At 38.5% G+C, this 19,760-nt stretch overlaps 1 protein-coding gene across 3 annotated transcripts in view; it reads left to right on the top strand.

The window, feature by feature from the left end:
• DROSHA (drosha ribonuclease III) overlaps positions 1-19,760 on the top strand; it is a 122,552-nt gene that overhangs the window by 71,508 nt on the left and 31,284 nt on the right. For all 3 annotated transcript variants that reach the window (XM_087930749.1, XM_087930748.1, XM_087930750.1), the window contains exons 21-22: positions 392-491; positions 12,559-12,661. In XM_087930749.1, the coding sequence (XP_087786875.1) occupies positions 392-491; positions 12,559-12,661 (203 nt within the window). The remainder of the gene's footprint in view (positions 1-391; positions 492-12,558; positions 12,662-19,760) is intronic.

Here is a 19,760-nt window from a genome sequence, read left to right as displayed (position 1 = left end):
GAGTCTTCTCAGTTGCTATTTTTATGGTATTTCATTGCTTTAAAAAAAAAAAAAACTCTGGATGACTTTGTTTCTTGTTCTCTTTTAGTTGTGATCCATCAAGAGATATGTATATGAGATGGGTGATTGTAAATTTACTAAATAAATAAATTAGGAAAGAATTGCATCACAGAGGTCTCTTTCATATGATGTCTGCCCTTTTTTTTTAAGCTATTGTCAGTTAAAGCTTTATTCTACTATACTGAAATGGTTTCAAGAGTTTAGGAATGCATACTACCTCCTGCAGAAATCAGATAGAAGTAAAATTGGAATGGTTATTTTATTGACAAGAACTTATATAAGAAGTAGAGAGTATATGGATCATTATGTGATTTTTAATCTTTATTTCTAGTGTCCACCTGTACTATTTGTTCCCAAGCTTGGAGGAAGGAGGATTAGCAACATACCGTACTGCCATTGTTCAGAATCAACATCTTGCAATGCTGGCTAAGGTATATATAGTTATTATGGCATCTTGGTTTGTGATAACTGTAATGTCTGGCTGATAGGTTGATTCACCCTATCCCTTGCCTTTGTATATAACGACTTACCTCCAGAAGTTATGAATGTTCCAACACTGGAAGTTTTGGACAACCATTTGTCAAAATGGTATAGGATTTCCTGCCTGAGCAAGGGTTGGATTAGAAGAGGGGTGTTGAGGTAATTCCCCGTTAGGAGAATGAGTGCACACAGGGAGACGTAGTGAGAGTGATGCTGAATAACACACGACCAGCATACAGATACACTGAATAGTAAAATGTAGGTTTTTACTTCCAGTAAATGGTTAAGCAAAGTCCAACAAGCAGTCCAAGTCATACACGGTTAAAGCAGTCAGTATTCAGTCCAGGGATAATCCAAATAACAAAGTCCAGTATCATACACAGTTCAGTAACAGACTTACAGCAATCCAAGAAGAACGATGATCAGCAACAGTCAATAGGGGAAAATGCAGACCAACCAACATCAAACATCAGAACATCTAGCAAAAACAGAACAGCCTAGGTTTCTGGCTCCATCTTATGGCCGTTTGAGGAACCACACCCAATTACAATTTTAGCATTCCCTTAGAGAGACAGTATTAAATGTCTATCCTGGTTTATATATTTCCAACTCAATTGTTAGGTGACTATCAATTCCTAACAAGGGGTCACCAACCTTTTGGACCTCAGGGACCACCAAACTCATAATTTTAAATCCCGCAGATCACTAATATGAATTTTGACTGACGGTGGCTTGCTGACATTAGTGGGAAAGTTAGTCCCCTATTCCAGAGCTGCAGTAGTCACATGACTGGCCCTTTGGTCATCCCGGAGCAGCTGCTCCTCCACCCGGGTGCACTGGCCTGCCATGGACTGGAGGAGCTGCTCCAGGATGACCAAAGGGCCAGTCTTGTGACTACTGCATCTCTGGAATATGGGACTGGCCCATGATGGGGTTGGAAATCTCCACTGTAGGGGATGGCATGTGTAATGTGCAAATTTGTAGGTGGTGCAACGTGCAAAAAGCAGTGCAGCCCTTGCCAGCCAGGACAAAGTAATGGTGCTGCTGTGGCAAGAGCGGGGCGGCGGCACAGGTGGGCCGAAGTGGCAATGGAGATGGCTGGATGGTGCGGAAGCGCCACGCTACTTATATTTGCGCGACATCAGCATTCCGCCTTCGCTCGAGGAACCCGGCCGAAGTCGCCTGCACCGCTCATGCTTCAGCCCTTTGACTCCCAGGAACAGGAGTTCAGCCAAGCCATCTGCAAAATTGTCTCTCTCAAGGAGCACTCGACAGTTTGCAGATAGCTTGGCCTCCTGTTAGGGTGGGGGGAGCAGCGGGGGGGGGCGGCACAGCCTTGTGTTCCCACACAGCCTGGATTAATTGCTTTAGGGGGGCATTTCTCTAAGGACCACCAAAATTTTCTTACGGACCACCAGTGGTCCCCAGCCCACTGGTTGGCGATCACTGGACTAGAAGAACTCCAAGGTTCTTTCCAACTCTGCTTTTCTTATTCTCTCTGTTATTTGGACTAGCTTTTGAGTTTTCAGGTTTTGAAAGTGGCCTAAAGCTAATGCTGCTCAAGCCTTCAAATCATGAGAATCTCCAATCTTATTGCAAAGGTTTAGTTAGCTATAGGGGCAGAAAGGAGATAAAAATGCTCTGTATTGTGGAAATCTTGCAGTGATCATTATGACCTTACTATATTCCACATGTTGTTAAAATAAATAGGAACTTATGGAAAGACCTCAATTGCAAGTGAGCCTTTCCATTTCTGATTCAAAATATAAAATCTGGTTCCTCCTAATGTCTTGTTCCCAACTCATGGAATCTCCTGATTAGCCATTGCTCGTGATTCTAAAAATCTAAGATACCTGGAAGACATCAAGGCGTGTTCTGAACCAATAAGTTTCAGGAATAGCATTGAATGCTTTTGTATGCAGGTCATATTTTTATGACCTGGTCCATCAACCTGTTGAAGTGACCTTAATAATTTCCAGTATGTCTATGGAAAGTGATTCTGAATGCAGGTGTATCTTTGCTAAGATATGGCTGAAAATGATGGGTAATCGGTTTTCATCACAAACTCTTAAGACTAAATTATGTTCTTGGGAACTGGTAAAATATTTCTGTAATGAAATGTTGGAATGCGAAACCTACTCTAAATAAATCAGATTGAAAAGGTCAGAACTGCCAAAGTGAGTTTGAGCAACTATGCAATTGCCCTATTGATGACATGGTCTGATATTTCAGCCTTCAGAAGAGGCACTTGAAATCTCCTAGTTGGGGTGCTAAAATACAAACCTGGGTTTGGCAATTCACATATAACTCAGACCCAACTGACCCAACTTAGAACAGAATAAAGAAAATACTTCTTTTACTAGTTATTTGTAATCAGATGTCCTGTTTACTGATATTATGCTTTAAGGAATGTCGGAGTTCTTGATGCTCTCTTATCTTGGTGGTTCTCTTCAGATGCTTCATTACCTTCTAAGTAACGTCATCAGTGCTAGTCATGATGTTATCTAGTTGGATAATGCAACATCTGCAAGCAAACAAGTTCAGAGAGCACCAAGGACTCTACAGTTCATCCCTGAGCTACCAATATTCTCTTTTTTTAAGGACCGTTGTTACCTTTGTTTTTGTGTATATAATTTTATATATTATGTACTGTACATGCATATAGTATATTTTATTACAATATATTTTATTATTGGGGTTTTTTTTTGTTACATGGATGTTCCTCTCAACTCCATTAATGGCCTTCATTAGCAGTTCCTTCTAGCCTGGCCCATTACAGATTCGTGGAGCCCCAGGTTTTATCATCCAGATGGCAATTGATTGTGCAGGATGGGATGTTGGGTTTATCAACCTGGATTTATCAAGTTGCCAAAGGCTGTTATAAGGAGTCCTTGAAAATTTAGTAGGTAAAGGTTTTTCACTATAGCTACAAGTGAAGAGAAGCTTTAGCTGTTAAACAGCATCAATAGATCAGTTAGTGAATGGGCCTCAGAATGGGAAATAAAGTTCAATGCAAGCAAGCAAAAAGTAATTTATGTTGGGGCACAAGAATATCTAAATTTCACATATATATTTGTGGGAGCTGAGATAGCAGTGAGTGTTTAGGAAAGAGATCTTGAAATTGGAGTGAAGACGAATCTATGAAATTATCAACACAGTGTACAGCTGCTATAAAAAAAATCAATTTGTAGGAGGAGACGGAACTAGGAGGTGGAGTTAAGCACGTCATCAGCTTAGAGTCATTATGTTGCCTCAGATGGTCCAAGTACAACCCCTCTTGAATTCCGCTGACCCTTATCTGGCACCAATTTTGAACTGAACTTTAGTTGATTAGATTCTTATAAATAGCCTTGAGCGGTAAATCCTTTTTGAACTGCAACTTAATGCATGGTCCTGGTCCTTTGCGCCTGAGAGAATTCCATGCACAAGGCTATTAGGAAAAGAATTAAAGCAGCCAGTTTTGGAGAATTAATCTCCCTCCACCCCCCACCCCCCCTTTTTTTTTTGAATTATATCATATTTCTGGTGAGCACATTTTAAAAATAATGGAGGAACTAAAAAGGTCCAACATATAGAAACCAAAATTGTTAGAGGGCTAGAACATCTCCCTTAATTACCCCGTCAGGGAAAATTGTAGTGTCTTGATCTTTATCTGAGAGTAAAGTTGAATGAAGAGATGTATAGTTTGCAGAATTTGGAACATGTGAGAAGAGATGAGTTTTTTTCTTCCCTGTGTACAATATCGGATATCAAGGCTATCCCTGAAAATAAATGAGCCAAGGTCCAGAATCACTAGCAGGAGAACTGCCTTACATGACACATGGAATTGCAGTTTGTGACATGAGAGGTGATGAGACCAGTCTGTTTAGGATAGGCTTTCCTGCTTGAGCAAGGTCCCTTTCAACCCTATTTTCTATGTCTAAGACTAAATAAAGGGAAGAATAGTTTTAGGGTTCTTTTTTCTTGATGGCTATTCAGTATTCATGCCCCAAATGCCAGCTACGGGAAAGCAACAGTGGTGGAGAAATGTTCTTTCTAAATGCATTTGGTTTACATGACAGAATGACAGAATGCTGGATTGGATTGGATGGCTTGATTCTCTATCTGGCAAGCTTCTACTAGGCTACTATAGCAATAGCACTTAGACTTTATATACCTCCTTATAGTGCTTTATAGCATCTCTGAGCAATTTACAGAGTCAGCAGATTTCCCCTAACAATCTGGGTCCTCATTTTACCCATCTTGGAAGGATGGAAGGATGAGTCAACCTTGAGCCGATCAGGATCAAACTCTAGGCTGTGGGCAGAGTTAGTCTGCAATGCTGCACTCTAACCACTGCAACACCAAGGCTCCTCACTTCCTGCTCTGGAGGCAATTTGAATTCTGACCTCTCTCCTTGAGTCCTTATTTTGTTTCCTGAAAATTATTCCTGCTAACATTCCGTCTAAGTACCACCATAATATGAGAGTCTGCCTTCTGAAAAATTTATGGGGATGCTAGATGATACTGAAAACATTGAAGTGAGTTGCTTACAACTGAAAGAGTTTTCAATTGATCTTTCAATTTACTTTCCCTTAATCAGGGCCACTTATGCTCCTGAACATACATAGTTCATTGATTTCCCCTTACACTTCTTAGATGCCTCTAAATCCCTTTCTCTCAATTTTCATCATCTCTCTCTACACCTTCTGCCAGATGTCATTGTTCTTTATCCTTGTGAACATTTATTCTAAAGCTATTGTTTTCTGACTGTCATGAACATCGCTAATATGAAGCAGACTGGTTTCTGTTTTGTCTTCGGGCCAAATTTATACTCCTCAACTCAAGGGTGTAAGTAGGAAGTTGTTCAGGTGGTTGTGTTTCATCTTTCCCCATATTTAGGATTCATTTTGCATTCTGAGCACACAGCAATAGCAAAAGGAGAGATTTCAGAGGATCTCGGTCATCTACACACACACACACACACACACACACACACACACACACACACACACACACACCGTTAGCTCTTCTTACACAGTGGCTGTAGTGCAGCTCATGGAGGGTTTGGTTATCTTTCTAGATTTCAAAGGAATACTGGAATCATTCTGTCATTTTTTTCCTTACTTGCTTGTCCATTCCAAGTTGATTTGTCCTCCAAGTTGACACAGTTCACATTTAGATCTGTGTTAGGTGGGGAGATTTAATTTCCTGTGATTTGTTCCTACAAAGTTCCAGAACGACGTGAAATGCAAATGCTATGAGAGGGGCTGGATAATCGGATTATTTCCTTGCCCGTACTGATAAAAGATGGCAAGATACACTTCTCCAGCCTGGTTCCTGGAGATAGTTTAGGTGCTTCAAGGATAGAGTAATGTCTGAATCAAATTTCACTTGGCTTTTTGTGTATTTTGGATTTTATATCCAAAAAGAATAGGTTAAAATTCATATTTTTAAAGTCAACCAAGTAATCATATTCCTTCAGCATTTTCTAGCATCTGAATTGTTTTCTTTTTCGCATTGCTGATTGTGAGTTTATAACCACTGAGAGTAAAATTGCCACTAAGTTCCATGAGAAGAACATCATCAAAAATACACATTTCTATATGTTTGGTTTAAAGTGATTGGCGATAGGGAACTCTTTCATCTTTGTCTTTAGAGAGGGGACTCCAAGAAACGAGAAAGCTCAGTGCATCATGCAAGGGCCTCTTGTTTTCTAAGCCTACATCTGCTGATCTTTTACTGAATACTGGCTCTTCACTCTTAAAGCCTCATGTGAGTTTTTGGCTGCAATCTCCAGCCTTCATTTGATCTCATTGAGAAAAAGCAATGGCACCCATTCTTATAGGATATTGTAATGGGAGCGGTTATTTATTTATTTATTTAAAGGTATGTATGAATGCATGTAAGGGACGCGGTGGCTCAGTGGCTAAGATGCTGAGCTGGTCGGTCAGAAAGGTCGGTGGTTCGAATCCCTAGCTCCCGTTACTTGTTCCATACTTCTGCCATTCTAGCAGTTTGAAAGCATGTAAACATGCAAGTAGAAAAATAGGGACCACTTTGATGGGAAAATAACAGCGTTTGGTGGGCCTTCAATTTTAGTCATGCCAGCCATATGAGCAGTGCTGGCTCTTCAGCTTTGTAATGGAGATGAGCACCAGCCCCTAGAGCTGGAAACGACTAGCATGTATGTGTGAGGGAAATCTTTACCTGTATGTATGTATGTATGTATGTATTTAATTATTTAATATCCCACCTTAATTATTTTTACAAGTAATTCGAGGCAGTAGACATATCCAACACATCTTCCTCCTCCTGTTTTCCCCACAACAACAACTCTGTGAGGTGGGTTGAGCCGAGAAAGCGTGACTGGGGACTGTTAGGATCTTGGAGGGGAAACTCTTTACCAGAGGGCAAATTCTGCAACACCGAAGATGATTGTCCATGGTCCCAATAGATCAGTGGTCCCCAACCTTTTGGCCACCAGGGATCAGTTCTGTGGAGAGAGAGGGGCGTGGTCTCTCATGCTGCCTGCATCCTGCAGATGAGGCTTCGCTTGTTTGTACATCCTGGTTTGTATCATGCCGTGGCCCGATGCTGGTCCACGGACCAGAAATGGGGGACCCCTGCAATAGATGACATTATTTAAAGGAGCTTGTACCTCACCAAATCTGTCAGATAAAATCAGTCAGGCAGATACTATGGGAGATAGGCGGTTCCTCAAGTAACCAGGCCCTGTGCCTTGTGGGACTTTATAAATGACAAGCAGCACTTTATAATAATTGAAGTAATACATATACCTCTGTATATATCTCTGTGCCTAGGTCTAAGTCTGTTTATTTTTAAAATAGCAAAAAAATATTATAGGTAGTGTCAGCGTTCCAGAAACCTCTACTCCAACAAATAACTCTGAGACAGACATCCTCTCAAAAGTTCTGTTTTATTTGGATAATAAACTGGCACATCTGGGAAATCCCGAATCTGAAAGTTCTGGGTTTCCTTGCAATAAGTAAAAACTACAAATCCACCCCCTGCACCTCTCATTGCATCACATGCCCCAATCACCATCCGTCCCAACTTGAGACGTCCCCTCACCCAGGTGCAGAAATAACATGACCTTGACTTAGAAGAAGAATGCTATTCTGTCTAACCACATACATTCCAAGAAATTCCCCCGTCCCATTTTCCCAGCCTCAAGAATGTGGCGGTGTGGAAGTATCTGGTGTTAATGTGGCTTCCAAAGTTGACAGGTAGCCCTTGGCTGTAATTGAAACTGTCCTAAGTCCCTACAGTCGTAAAAATGCATTGCATGGGCAGAGCCAATTTTACAACATTTTTATGGCAGTCATTAAGCGAGTGCCATATTTTGATAGCGAATTTATTTTTCCCCCTGTGGGTTTTTTTGGACAGAAATTGGAAGTAATTTGTATTTCTGGGCGGACCGGGGGGGGGAGTCACAAAGTAAGCCATACGACTGTGGGGTGCTACAGACATCTGTAAAGGTGAGCTGATTGCCAAGCACCTAAAGTGCAATTGAGTGGCCATCTGTGCTTGTGTGATCAACGTAACCCTGAAAACAGGTCATACATAGGTCTGGGGAGGTCCATTGTAATTTTGAATGGTTGTTAAGTGACTGGTCATATGTTGAGTACTACTTGTATATCAGCAATCAGTGAAATAAAAAAGAATGTTGTGCGTTGGAGTGAATATAGACCAGGGGTCTTCAAACTTGGCAAATTTAAGACTTATGGACTTCAACTCCCAAAATTCTTCCTCCAGTCATGTTAGGTCAGGAATTCTGGGAACTGAAGTCCACAAGTCTTAAACTTGCCAAGTTTGAAGACCCTTGGTTTAGATAGCGGCCTTGAATTCAGGGCACAGGGAGACTGACATTTACTCTGTGTGTGTGTGTTTGTGTATATTTCTCTTGTAATTTCCATTTTTCAAAAAAGAAAGAAAGAAAAAGAAAAAATCCTGAATATTTCTGAAAAATCTTACATTTCTAATGCTTGTGCCTCCAAAGTGATGTGGGGAAAATGTTTCAGACCTTACACAAGGACAGAATCTCCTACCTGATCATTAAAGCTCCCTGCATAAGCTTGGGAAAAAGGGTGCTGCTTCTTTAAGGAGTTTACTCATTGTGGTTCACGCAACTCTTAGAATAAAGGCACCTTTGGAGGGGTATGCCCAAAGCCTCATAAGAATTTGTCTTTATTTAATGCATGGAAGGGGTATGATTGATTTTAACAAGATCCAAATTAGTTTCAGAATATGTGCAACCCTATTTAATATTCTGGAGCTGTATGTTTCGGTGACGTAATCATGTCCATGAAATATTTTTAGGAAGGGAAACATGAAATACACTGATCAATAGAAACACACAAAAGTGCCGAGTGAACTCTTCTAACGCATACAGGCAATACAGATGACTAAAACACTTTCTGCTATATAGGATGAATGAATAACAGTAGAAGCCTAGTAAATTTTCTAGGCCAGAATTACCATAAATTGCACAGACCTTTTCATTTAAAAGAAGATAAGCAGATAACATGATTTCTAATCAGGAATCTACATTTCAAAAGAAATGAAAGCCTAGGTGGAGCTGTGGAGTAAGGTATCAATATCTTTGAAAGAGATGCTTGAAAGTTTGCCTGCTTTTTTTGAGAGAGAAAAGAATACTACTAGAATCTATTTACACAAGCAATAAAATGTTCTATAATTTTGCTTTTATCCCTGTATTCTTAAGTTTTAATGCATGTTTTTCAGCAAATAAAAGCGTGTAATATAATGGTATTGTCTACATTCTCACCGAACAATTTGATTTTTTTCTTCTTCTCCTTAAGAATCCAGTAATTCTGATTTCTTGCAGACCATGATTTGCAAAGTTGGAATAAGCATAAAGTGTTATGTTTGTTTCTGGTTTGGCAAGTTTTACAAACAACCCCTACGGGTTTATAATTATAGTTTAATGAATATATAATTTCATTCAGTTAATTGGTTTCCTTTTCCTATCAGAATTATTGGTTCCATAATGAATGGATATTAGCTCAAACTAATATTCGTCATCATAATAATAACAAATCCAATAATAATAACAAATCCAATTCCCTCAGAAGCACAGTATGCAAATCAGCTTCAAACTATGGTCATACACTCTGATTTAATGGCCAACATGTATTTCAATGAAACAATAATGGAAACTTTTTTGATGTGTGTTAATGCTAAAAGTGAAGGCAGAGATTGGTTTGCAGATAACATTAACCCAATGTTTATTACCTCAAGTCCAAAGCTACTTTTACATATGAGCAAAATAATCATGTAATACTCAGCCAATGGTCACCTACCTCCCAATACTGCAGGGAGAGGGAGGTATCTACAAGAGAGGAAGCCAATAAATGTCTAACAAGAACATCACAGTTTCTAGAGTAATTTGTAATGTTCCATAGTTGGAGGCAAGATTCATAATTCACACATTATTATTATTTTTTTAAATGGAGTTTATTGCAAAAAATAATCGTGGTTTATTTTGTTGATGTGATTTTTATTTATATATGAAAGAGAGAAAACACCTCCCTCACAAACCACATTGTGGCTTAACCTCATGTGAAGGTAAAACAGTTGTGCTTACCATTAAATGTGAATTGTTTCAGTTGGTTTAAGTACAACTTATTTCCATGGACATACATGGAACTGTACAACTGATGTACAACTTATTTCCAGGGACGTTATAAGAAAAACTAAAAATTAGCTCAGCATCTTTGGATGTTTAATGTATCGATTGAGCTGTAGGCTGCTTTTCTGCTGTGGTGAGTACTCAGGATGACTAACTGCATTTAAAATCCGTCAGGATAAAAGGCCTAGGTTAATCTAAACTTGAAGATATCTTTTGCTTAGTTGAGGAAGATAGATTGTAATGAAATAGAGTGAATCCCTATACCGACTACCTGACCACCAAAGTGAAGTAGCATGCATTCAGAATTTGCATGTAAATAAAGCCTGATCCACAAGCTGTAATCTTGATAGATCAGCTCTCTGCCCTTTGATCCTTACCTGTTGAACTATCACAGCTGATAAAATTGGGAGAAGTGAATTGACTCGGCCTTCCATCCTTCCGAGGTGGGTAAAATGGAGACTCAAATTGTTGGGGGCAATATACTGACTCTGTAAACTCCTTAGAATGGGCTGTAAAACACTATAAAGCAGTGTTTAAGTGCTATTGCTATTGGCACAGAAATCACATTTTAATTTCTTATTATTTATCATGAAAATATGTTTGCCTGCCTTCACTGCTGGAAGTATAGTAGAATTTCTGGTATTTAAAACCAAGCACTTGCCAATATTTCAAAGGCTCCAAATAATAGCTCTAAAGTGGGTGCATAACATTACATAAATCAGTGTCATTTTCAGTTCAGTTCAGCACAGAGGTTAATATTTACGCCCAGTAACACAATTAAAAATCAGAAAAAATTAACATTCTCATTTTCATACGAAAGTTGCAACTTTGAAAGGAAGATCCTTGGCGTTTGATTGTTTCATTACACTTTTAATAATTAACACCCCAATTGGTTTCAAAATGGAGTTATCACAGACATTCCTCTCAAAGTATGAACCAATCCTGAGTTGATATTAGTTGATAGTACAACATTTACTCTTCCCCATGGACACATACACTAGGTACTTTTAATCATCCATTAATATCACCATTAATCTGCATTGTGCAATTTGATTATCAGCTCTGTCAAGTAGGATATTTTTCAGAAATAAATAACCTGCAAATATTGAACAGAATCAAAACACTTGTAAATTTATTATTATTTCATAATGCTCAGATGCTCGGATTGTTGAAATATCTACCAATAATTAGATACCATGAACAGCAAGACATAAATTCATAAAACCAGATGCTTTAATATAGTCATCCTGCTTGTGTTTGAGAGCTGTCTAGAAGACATTTATGGTTGGGGTGAGGGAATGGTGGCTGACTGGGAGTAGAGACACTGTATTTGAGGATATGCTTTCTGCTCTGCCCCCCTGTCTAGAGAAGACTATTGTGATCAGTACATGGAACTTTGCCAGTTGCAATTTCCAGGTTCATTCCCAAGCCATTTTCAATCCCCACTCTCACATTTTCCTGAAGGTAACAAACTAAGACCCAGATTTTTGCCTATCTGTTTTGTCCAAGAATCTATATATTCTTTTAAAAATAAATGCAAATGTTGATTTCCAAAATTAACATGAGACACTTTTTTAAAGGACATTCATATAGAGGCTGAAAGTGTTGATATTTAAATGACCCTGAGTAAGCCCAGTCTAGGTAATATTTCTTCATCAAAATCAATATGGGTACAGGCATATAGATGTGTTCTGAATAAATGAAGTGTGCACATACTGACAAACTATTGTTTAAAGTGTTGGGGAGACCCATATTCAACCATTTCTGAGTGACTTTGAACCAGTCAGTAAACTTTCTTTACAGTACAAGATTGTTTTTGTGGAGAAAAATATAGGAGGAGGGGCATCTATACATACACTGCTTTGAGCACCTGAAAAAAATAAATCTTTAAAAAATAGGTTAAGCATATCAGGAATATTGTCACAATAGTGTTATCTTGATTCCTTGTTTACATAGAGTATCATCACTTAGGAAATAAGACTCAAAAGAGACAAATTTAAAAGTAGGCTTGTATTTATTATATTTCAACCCCACTATGTTGTTATCCATCATTTAAAAACGTTTTTAGAGGCTCAACCTAACGCTTGGAGTATTGTGAGATTAATGCAGCATTTCTGCCAGTTTTAGTTTAGCATCCACTACATTCATCAAAACCTTGCAGATTATAATAATTAGTGCAAGCAAACAGGTCAATTAAGTATGTCTCTGGCTCACTATATCTTTTCCATTTGACCTTCTTTCTGAAAAAGATCACCCTAGAAATCCATACATAATCCTGTTGGTGCCTGTCTTTCTTCATGATGCATATGGTGCATTCTTTCGGACATCTGTCATTTTACAAAATAACCTGTGTCACTGTTTTGTAGAAACTGGAGCTGGATCGTTTTATGCTTTATGCTCATGGACCTGATTTATGCAGAGAGTCAGACCTGCGGCATGCAATGGCCAACTGCTTTGAAGCCTTGATAGGTAAGAAAACTATGCTGTAGCTTTTATTGCATTTTAAGTTTGCTCTTTGTCAGCCTTTACTGTATAGCCGTGGTGGTGCAGTGGTTAGAATCCAGTATTGCAGGCTAATTCCCTTGACTGTCACCAGTTTGATCCTGATCAGCTCAAGGTTGACTCAGCCTTCTATCCTGAGGTTGGTAAAATGGGGACACAGATTGTTGGCAGAAAAAATATTGACTCTGTAAACAGCTTAAAGAGTGCTATAAAGCACTGTGAAACAGTATATAAAATCTAAGTGCTATTGCTATAGTAATCATGTGCATTCTGCACAGATTGTCGGCGGATTTCATATTCATTAGAAATGAATGGGAAACTTGTGGCCCAGGATTAATGTTTGTAGTCTCCAGCATCCCAAAGGTGCTTTTTTCAGGAGGCAACTGGACTTTCTGGTTTTTCTCTGAATACGTTTTGCTTCTTATCCAAGAAGCTTCTTCAGTTCTGACTGGATGGTGGGGAATGGAAGGATTTATATTCCTTGCAGACAGCTGGTCATTTGCATTCCTTTAGAGAGTCACTGAGACCACTTGGAGGTTTTTCTGGTCACCTGAGCAGTGCAAATGGGCCTTCTTGGAATTGCTGAAAGTCTACAATTGCTACGTTGTAGACAGGAGATAGATGGTATCACTCCCCTTCTGTTGAGAGAGGGCTGTTCAATTTTGACATAGATGGCCTCTTTGACCCCTCTTTCAAATCAGTGATTCTCTCTCTCTGGCATTGTTGCCTATACCATCACATTTTGACCATGCAGTTGCCAAAAATGCTCAGTTCAGTTTATTATATATTGATGCAGAAATACATGTACCTTACAAAGGTACTTAATTTTGTCAAAGAAAAGGAAAAAAAAAGTGTGTGTTTGGGGAGGGGTGAATTCTTCCCTCAGAAATCCTGAAAAAATAATTAAAAATCTCATCTCTATCCACATATAAATTTAGCTATATTTGCTCATCCTAACTATGCTCAATATATCCCTTAAACCCGCTTCTAATAAATATTAAGACTTGCTATTGAAATTGCTGGTTGAGACCTTAAAAATGAACTGAGGAGGTCGTTTTAGTTCTCTTTTAGAAACTGAGCATGGGGAATATTGTGCAAATTTGTATAAAAACAAGGCACTTATTTAAATGCTCACTGTACTGATGTTAAGCCAATTGTTTCCTGCTTGGTCCAGACATAATGAGGACACTTTTACATCAGCCAGAAATGAAATTTTGAAGTTATATGCTAGAGAAGCACTCAACCCTGAACTCTTTCTCAACTTCATAAATAATAGTTGATGAAAGTCAAACTCTTGGTTCTGAGGTTAGCCAGAATGTAGATTACCTTGTTTGTGACTTGATCCAGCAAGGTAGAATTAGATCAGACTTTTGTTGTATAACAATGAAGAATTAGATTAGACTTCTGCTGTATGGGCAAGTGTTAAATGTGAGATGATCACAGCATTTATGTTGAACTGAATCACTTTAAAAATAAATTGCCCTGGTGGGACTCAGGCTAGCATCCTGTGTGCACTTACCAGGGTGTGAACTTCATGTTTAAGATTTATTATTATGTGTAATAATATAATTTCTAAAGTGCTTTCAAAACAAATGCTATGCAGCAGGTGAAAATCAGCAAGCCTTGCTGCTGGTTTATAATCTCACGAACAAAGAAAAATAGGAAAGGAAAGGAAACATAATAGAAAGGGAATGGAAGAAAATTAGCTAATATGTAAAGGGCCAGAGAGTACAAATGCATCTTGAGAAGCAATTTTAAAAAAAAAACTGACTCAGGTATTCCAACATCAAAAAATGTCATCCCAAAATGAGACATAATAGGAGAAAAAAATGGAGCAAATGATACATTTTGAGTTTCAGAGGGACAAGGACTAAAATATCTCAGAAAAAAAGGAACAAGAAATGTGCATCTACACGCCATTACCCACTTACCTGAGAGAAACAGTGGAATTTCTGGATAGGTATATTTGGAGTGCCCTTTAAATATGGGTTTGATTGTTAGTAGTTCTTCAGTTTTGATGGTCTTTTGGGATGGGATTGATAGCCAGTGGTGTCTGGCATATGGGGGATAGAGCATCCTTAGGATGTAGGAGAAGAAGATAGCTATGAGAAGAATGCAGAGCATGTGCACATATTCATGCCTTTGTGAACACATACATATATGCGCGTCTGTATATATATTCATACATGTGAATATACATATGATATAGTGGTGGTGCAGTGGTTAGAATGCAGCATTGCAGGCTAACTCTGTCCACAGAAAGGAGTTCGACCCTTCTGAGATTGGTAACAAGAGTGCTGGGGACAAGATGCCAACATTTATAAACCACTCAGTGTGTTGTAAAACAACACTATGGAGCAGTATATAAGTCTAAGTGCTATTGCTACAAACACACACATACACACACACACACTTTTCTTGCTGGGGTAGAGAAAACTGGCCTCTCTTCAACCTAGCAGAAAAAAGACTGTACTCCTAATCTCCATGAATTGGAGGAATTGGAAGATCTTCCAGGCTTTGATTTAATCTGCACTTCAGCTTGATCGTGTTTTCATTGCAAAGTCAAGAATTCAATATAAAGCATGTATGCCTTTCAACTCCCCAGCCAACATGCCAATTCTGGAAGTTGAAACCCATACATTTTAAAGTTGCCAACCTTGAGAACCACTAAGGTAGGCAATGGGGATAGTTCCATTTATGCCAATGTGCTTTCTTCTCAGCTCAAGGAAGGCAGGAAAGCATATTAATGTAACTGTGAAAGCTTTCCGTCTTAATTATTCTTTTCTTCAATAAATCCTCAAATCATTTGACTTCTTCTTTTTGGGACTTGTGTATGTGCTGTATATTGCTAATCACGTACACTTTTTGTGTATTTACACTGTACATTTAAAAAAAATTAAGCCAAATCAAACAAAAATCCAGATGTTAACTCTTTAAACATTCCTTTCTTTCCATTAGTATTTCCATTTTTTTTTCTAACGGCTTTCCACAACATTTATTCTTGACTCTCTCTTTATTTCCTGTGAACTTTCTTTCATGTTTTACTGTTAATGACTGTATTCAGATAAATAAGATCATTATGTTTCCATTCCCCACATCTTCCCAGTTAAAAATGTGCCTCGCTTTTATCTTTTTCGCCATGGATGTTTTCAAGTTGAGGAACAAGATTCATTTGAAACAGGCTTCTTGGTTCATCCTTTGATTTTATTTTTTTGTAATTCTTTATGTATTTCTTCTTCTACATAACTTAAATTATTACATCTTTTCCCCTTTTTTGTAGAACTAACCCTTTTTGATCTCAGCATTTCAATATCCCTCAGTATTTTTTTTAAATGTCTACTATATAAACTTCATCCAGTTTTATTACACTGTACGCTTGATCAGTTGAGTATTTGTATTCCCATTCCCTGATGGAATTATGTGGTGTTTTGCTTGCCTCCAATTTGGCTCTTGTTTATCTCTTTTTTCCAACCTTCCTTTATTTTGCATGCTTGATGCTCTATGACAAGCATGGCCAATCTGAAGTGCAGATATAACCTATATAAACTCAGAAGATATTTTAGGCATTCCTCCAATTCGAAAAGATGATTACATAGAGATTAGGAGTGCAGTGTTTTTCTGACTGGGGAATTCTGGGAATTGAAGTTCATATATCTTAAATTTGCCAAAGTTGACAAACACTGCCCTACCTTTATCATCCTTCAGTAACCAGCCTAGGGAGTGCTGCTATCCTAAGCCTATTCGATGCAGGGTGGTTTCAGGCAGTGAATGGTAAATGGCCTACTGGCTTTACCAACTAACAATCTTCTTGAACATAGAACAGGGAGATGTTCAGGATACATCATAATTTCTGCTATTTGCTGTGTAACACTTCCAAGAAGACTCCTGCCAGTCTCTTGGACTGCCAGGTGATCAAATCGGTCAATCCTAGAGGAGATCAACTCTGACTGCTGTTTAGAAGGCCAGATCCTGAAGATGAAACTCAAATACTTTGGCCACTTAATGAGAAGGAAGGACTCACTGGAGAAGAGCCTAATGCTGGGAAAGATTGAGGGCAATAGAAGAAGGCGACAAGAGAGAATGAGGTGACTGGCTGGAGTCATTGAAGCAGTAGGCGTGAGCTTAAATGGACTCCAGAATATGGTAGAGGACAGGAAGGCCTGGAGGAATGTTGTCCATGGGGTCGTGATGGGTCGGACACAACTGCACAACTAACAACAAAAAGGGGGCGACAGAGAATGAGGTGGCTGGATGGAGTCATTGAAGCAGTAGGTGTGGGCTTAAATGGACTCCAGAAGATGGTAGAGGACAGGAAGGCCTGAAGGAACATTGTCCATGGGGTCATGATGGGTCAGACACGACTTTGCAACTAACAACAAGAAGACTTCCAATAGGATTACGGATTTTTTATTATTATCTGGACAACTTCTAGATGGCACTATCTATAACATTATTTCATAGGGCTATCACTCTCTCAGGAGATTGATCGTTTTATTAGAGAAATAGAAATTTGATGTACCTATGTCAAACATATCTCCATTCCTCCAGTTGGTGATTGAACAGCTGATTTGAAATACAAAGTAAACAAACCCAGTCCAGAATGTTCTCAATGCTATTGTACCTCTGAATCTTTCTCCTTCCTAAAACCAAGTTCTTGTAAAGTCTCTCCTACCCTGTATTACACATTGTGTGTGAGATAATATATCTCACATGGTTTCTTTGTTTTATAATATCTCCAGTAAATCCACCCTAATGTACACACCACCAAACACAGGCTTCCTGGTTGATAGACCTTTTGATATATTGATCTCTTGGGAGTTCGATAGACCAGTGTAAAGAGGCCTAGACCAGGTTTCCAATCTTTCTCATAACAAAATGTTAAATGATCACAGATGGGGAGCAAAAACAGGAAAGGGGCATTTCTTGGCCAGACAGATAGAATGGTTCTCTGTTCTGATCACATAATCTCTGGCCCTATGGTACCCAAGATTATCAATATGTGAAGTTTTTGGGTATAAAGAAGAAGAGAAAATACAATTTTCAAACTAGATCAATTTGATACTCTAGGTTGCTTCAGGAATGAGCTGGAAATAATAATTCATGTCTTAGTCAGCCCCTGTAAATTCAAGCAGGCCTTAAGGAGTATTTAGAAGCTGTCCAAAATTCCATAGAGACAACAAGTTGGGGCATTTCATGATCTGCCTATATAACACTCTTGTTCCATGAGCTGCACTGGCTCTCAATGAATGCAGATGAAGCTGCTAGTCATCACCAATAAAGCCCCCCATGGCACACGGTTAGTTAGTTGTTAGTTATTGTTTCAGTGATTGAAATGAAATGGTATTAGTATATTATGGTTTTATTATATAGTGTTTGTCTTTTGTTCCTTTGCTTCTAAATGTTTGAAAGCTACTTAGAATCAACTATGGTGAGATGGGTAGTTACATACATACATACAGTCACGAAGACATTCTCCTCAGAAACAGTAACACATCTTCTGTACTGTAGGAAGCAGGACATAAGGATGAGCTTTGAATAGTGGAGTTTCAGTAGAATTCTGTAAGGAAAAGAGATCAAACGAGGAATTGAAGGCACCAAAGTAATAAAAAGATCTAAGAAGCAAAACAAACTAGCAGGCATGAGATTGAATGAAAGAACCAAGGTAGATATTAAAAAAAATTCCCATTTTAAGAACAATAGAGAGAAGAAAGAAGGGAGGGACGAGAAAGGTTTCAGTAGAAGTCAGGCCAAGAGACAGCAAAAGCACACAAGCCAAGATTTTTATAAAATATAGTGGCTACGTATTTCCTCAAATTTAATAGAGATATAGATGAATATGGCAGATATGTATGGGTAAAGGAGCTATTGTACAGTCTCACTAATTAGCTGATGACAGTGTTAGAGAGAAAGAGAGAAGAGAAGAACCAAGCTGAGATAATCACAGGACTTAGAGCATCTAACAGGAGAATCCATGTTTTAGTAAGAAGAAAGCCAGAAAAATAAGAGATAGCAAGATTATTAAGTACATCAGCTTTATGACCTGCTAAAGAACAATCTAATAAAACACAAGAAATGAAAGATGCAGCATAATGAACATAAACTAGATTAATGCAGAAGCATTGTTAGGAAATGAGGTCCTAATGATTACCAGCAAGTAAAAGAAAAATATGTGAAGTAACTCTAGGAGTGTAGAATGCAAAAAGGAAAGGAAAAGAAAAACCCTATAATTACAAATCAGTCATCATAAAAAGAGAGAGGTGGGTACAAACCGAGCTTAGTCCAGCTGATTACTCATTCTTCGATCCAGCTACAGCCACCTAGGAGCCTAATAAACTCCTTCCCTGAAGTATTATGGCAGATTTTGGATGATGAGATTCAGAAAGTGGCAGCATGTAAAGATCTCCTCTACATATGCAATCTTTGGGCTGCCATACTTTAAAGAATTATTAATAATTTTTGTTGGCCCAGTAGAATTGGAATCATTTCATGCAAACAGGCAGAAACAGAATGTCTTGGTGTGTTGAGGGGAGTTTGAAATGTTCTCATTCCAAAATGCGGATGGATTATTATTATTATTATTATTTTTTGAGAGGGATGATAGGCCTTTTGAAATATACAGTTCTAGCCAGTCACCAGCCAAAAATAACTGCCTATTTATTTGATTGACCAATTTCTGCCCCACTTTTCTGGTCAATTGAACGGTTTGTTGCCAATTTCAGTGACATTTGTTTGAGAGCTCTAAACGCTGTGATGAACTGATCCAAGGAGCCATGTTTTGCGTCCCCTACTCTATTGTACAGGCTCCTAGGGTTGAAAATAGAATATATCTCCTAAACAGCAGAAGAAATTGAGTTTGATTGTTTTATATGCATCTACCTCTGCTTATTTCTGGCTTTGGGTCTTAATTCTCCTTTTTGATTGATCGATGCTCTGTGACAAGAGGGAATTGATCTCAGGCAGCAAAATCCAGTTCCATCTGACTATGACCAGGCTTATATTTCAACAGATCTGCCTTTTCAGTTAAGGGTATCTATACAAAGCAGCCAACAGTAAAAAAAACATGCTT

This window comes from Pseudonaja textilis, chromosome 3, assembly GCF_049901715.1.
Source record: "Pseudonaja textilis isolate UNSWEBS1 chromosome 3, rPseTex1.2, whole genome shotgun sequence".
Lineage (NCBI taxonomy): Eukaryota > Metazoa > Chordata > Lepidosauria > Squamata > Elapidae > Pseudonaja > Pseudonaja textilis.
The sequence above is the reverse complement of the archived record's forward strand: the minus strand, read 5'-3'. Positions and strand labels throughout refer to the sequence as shown.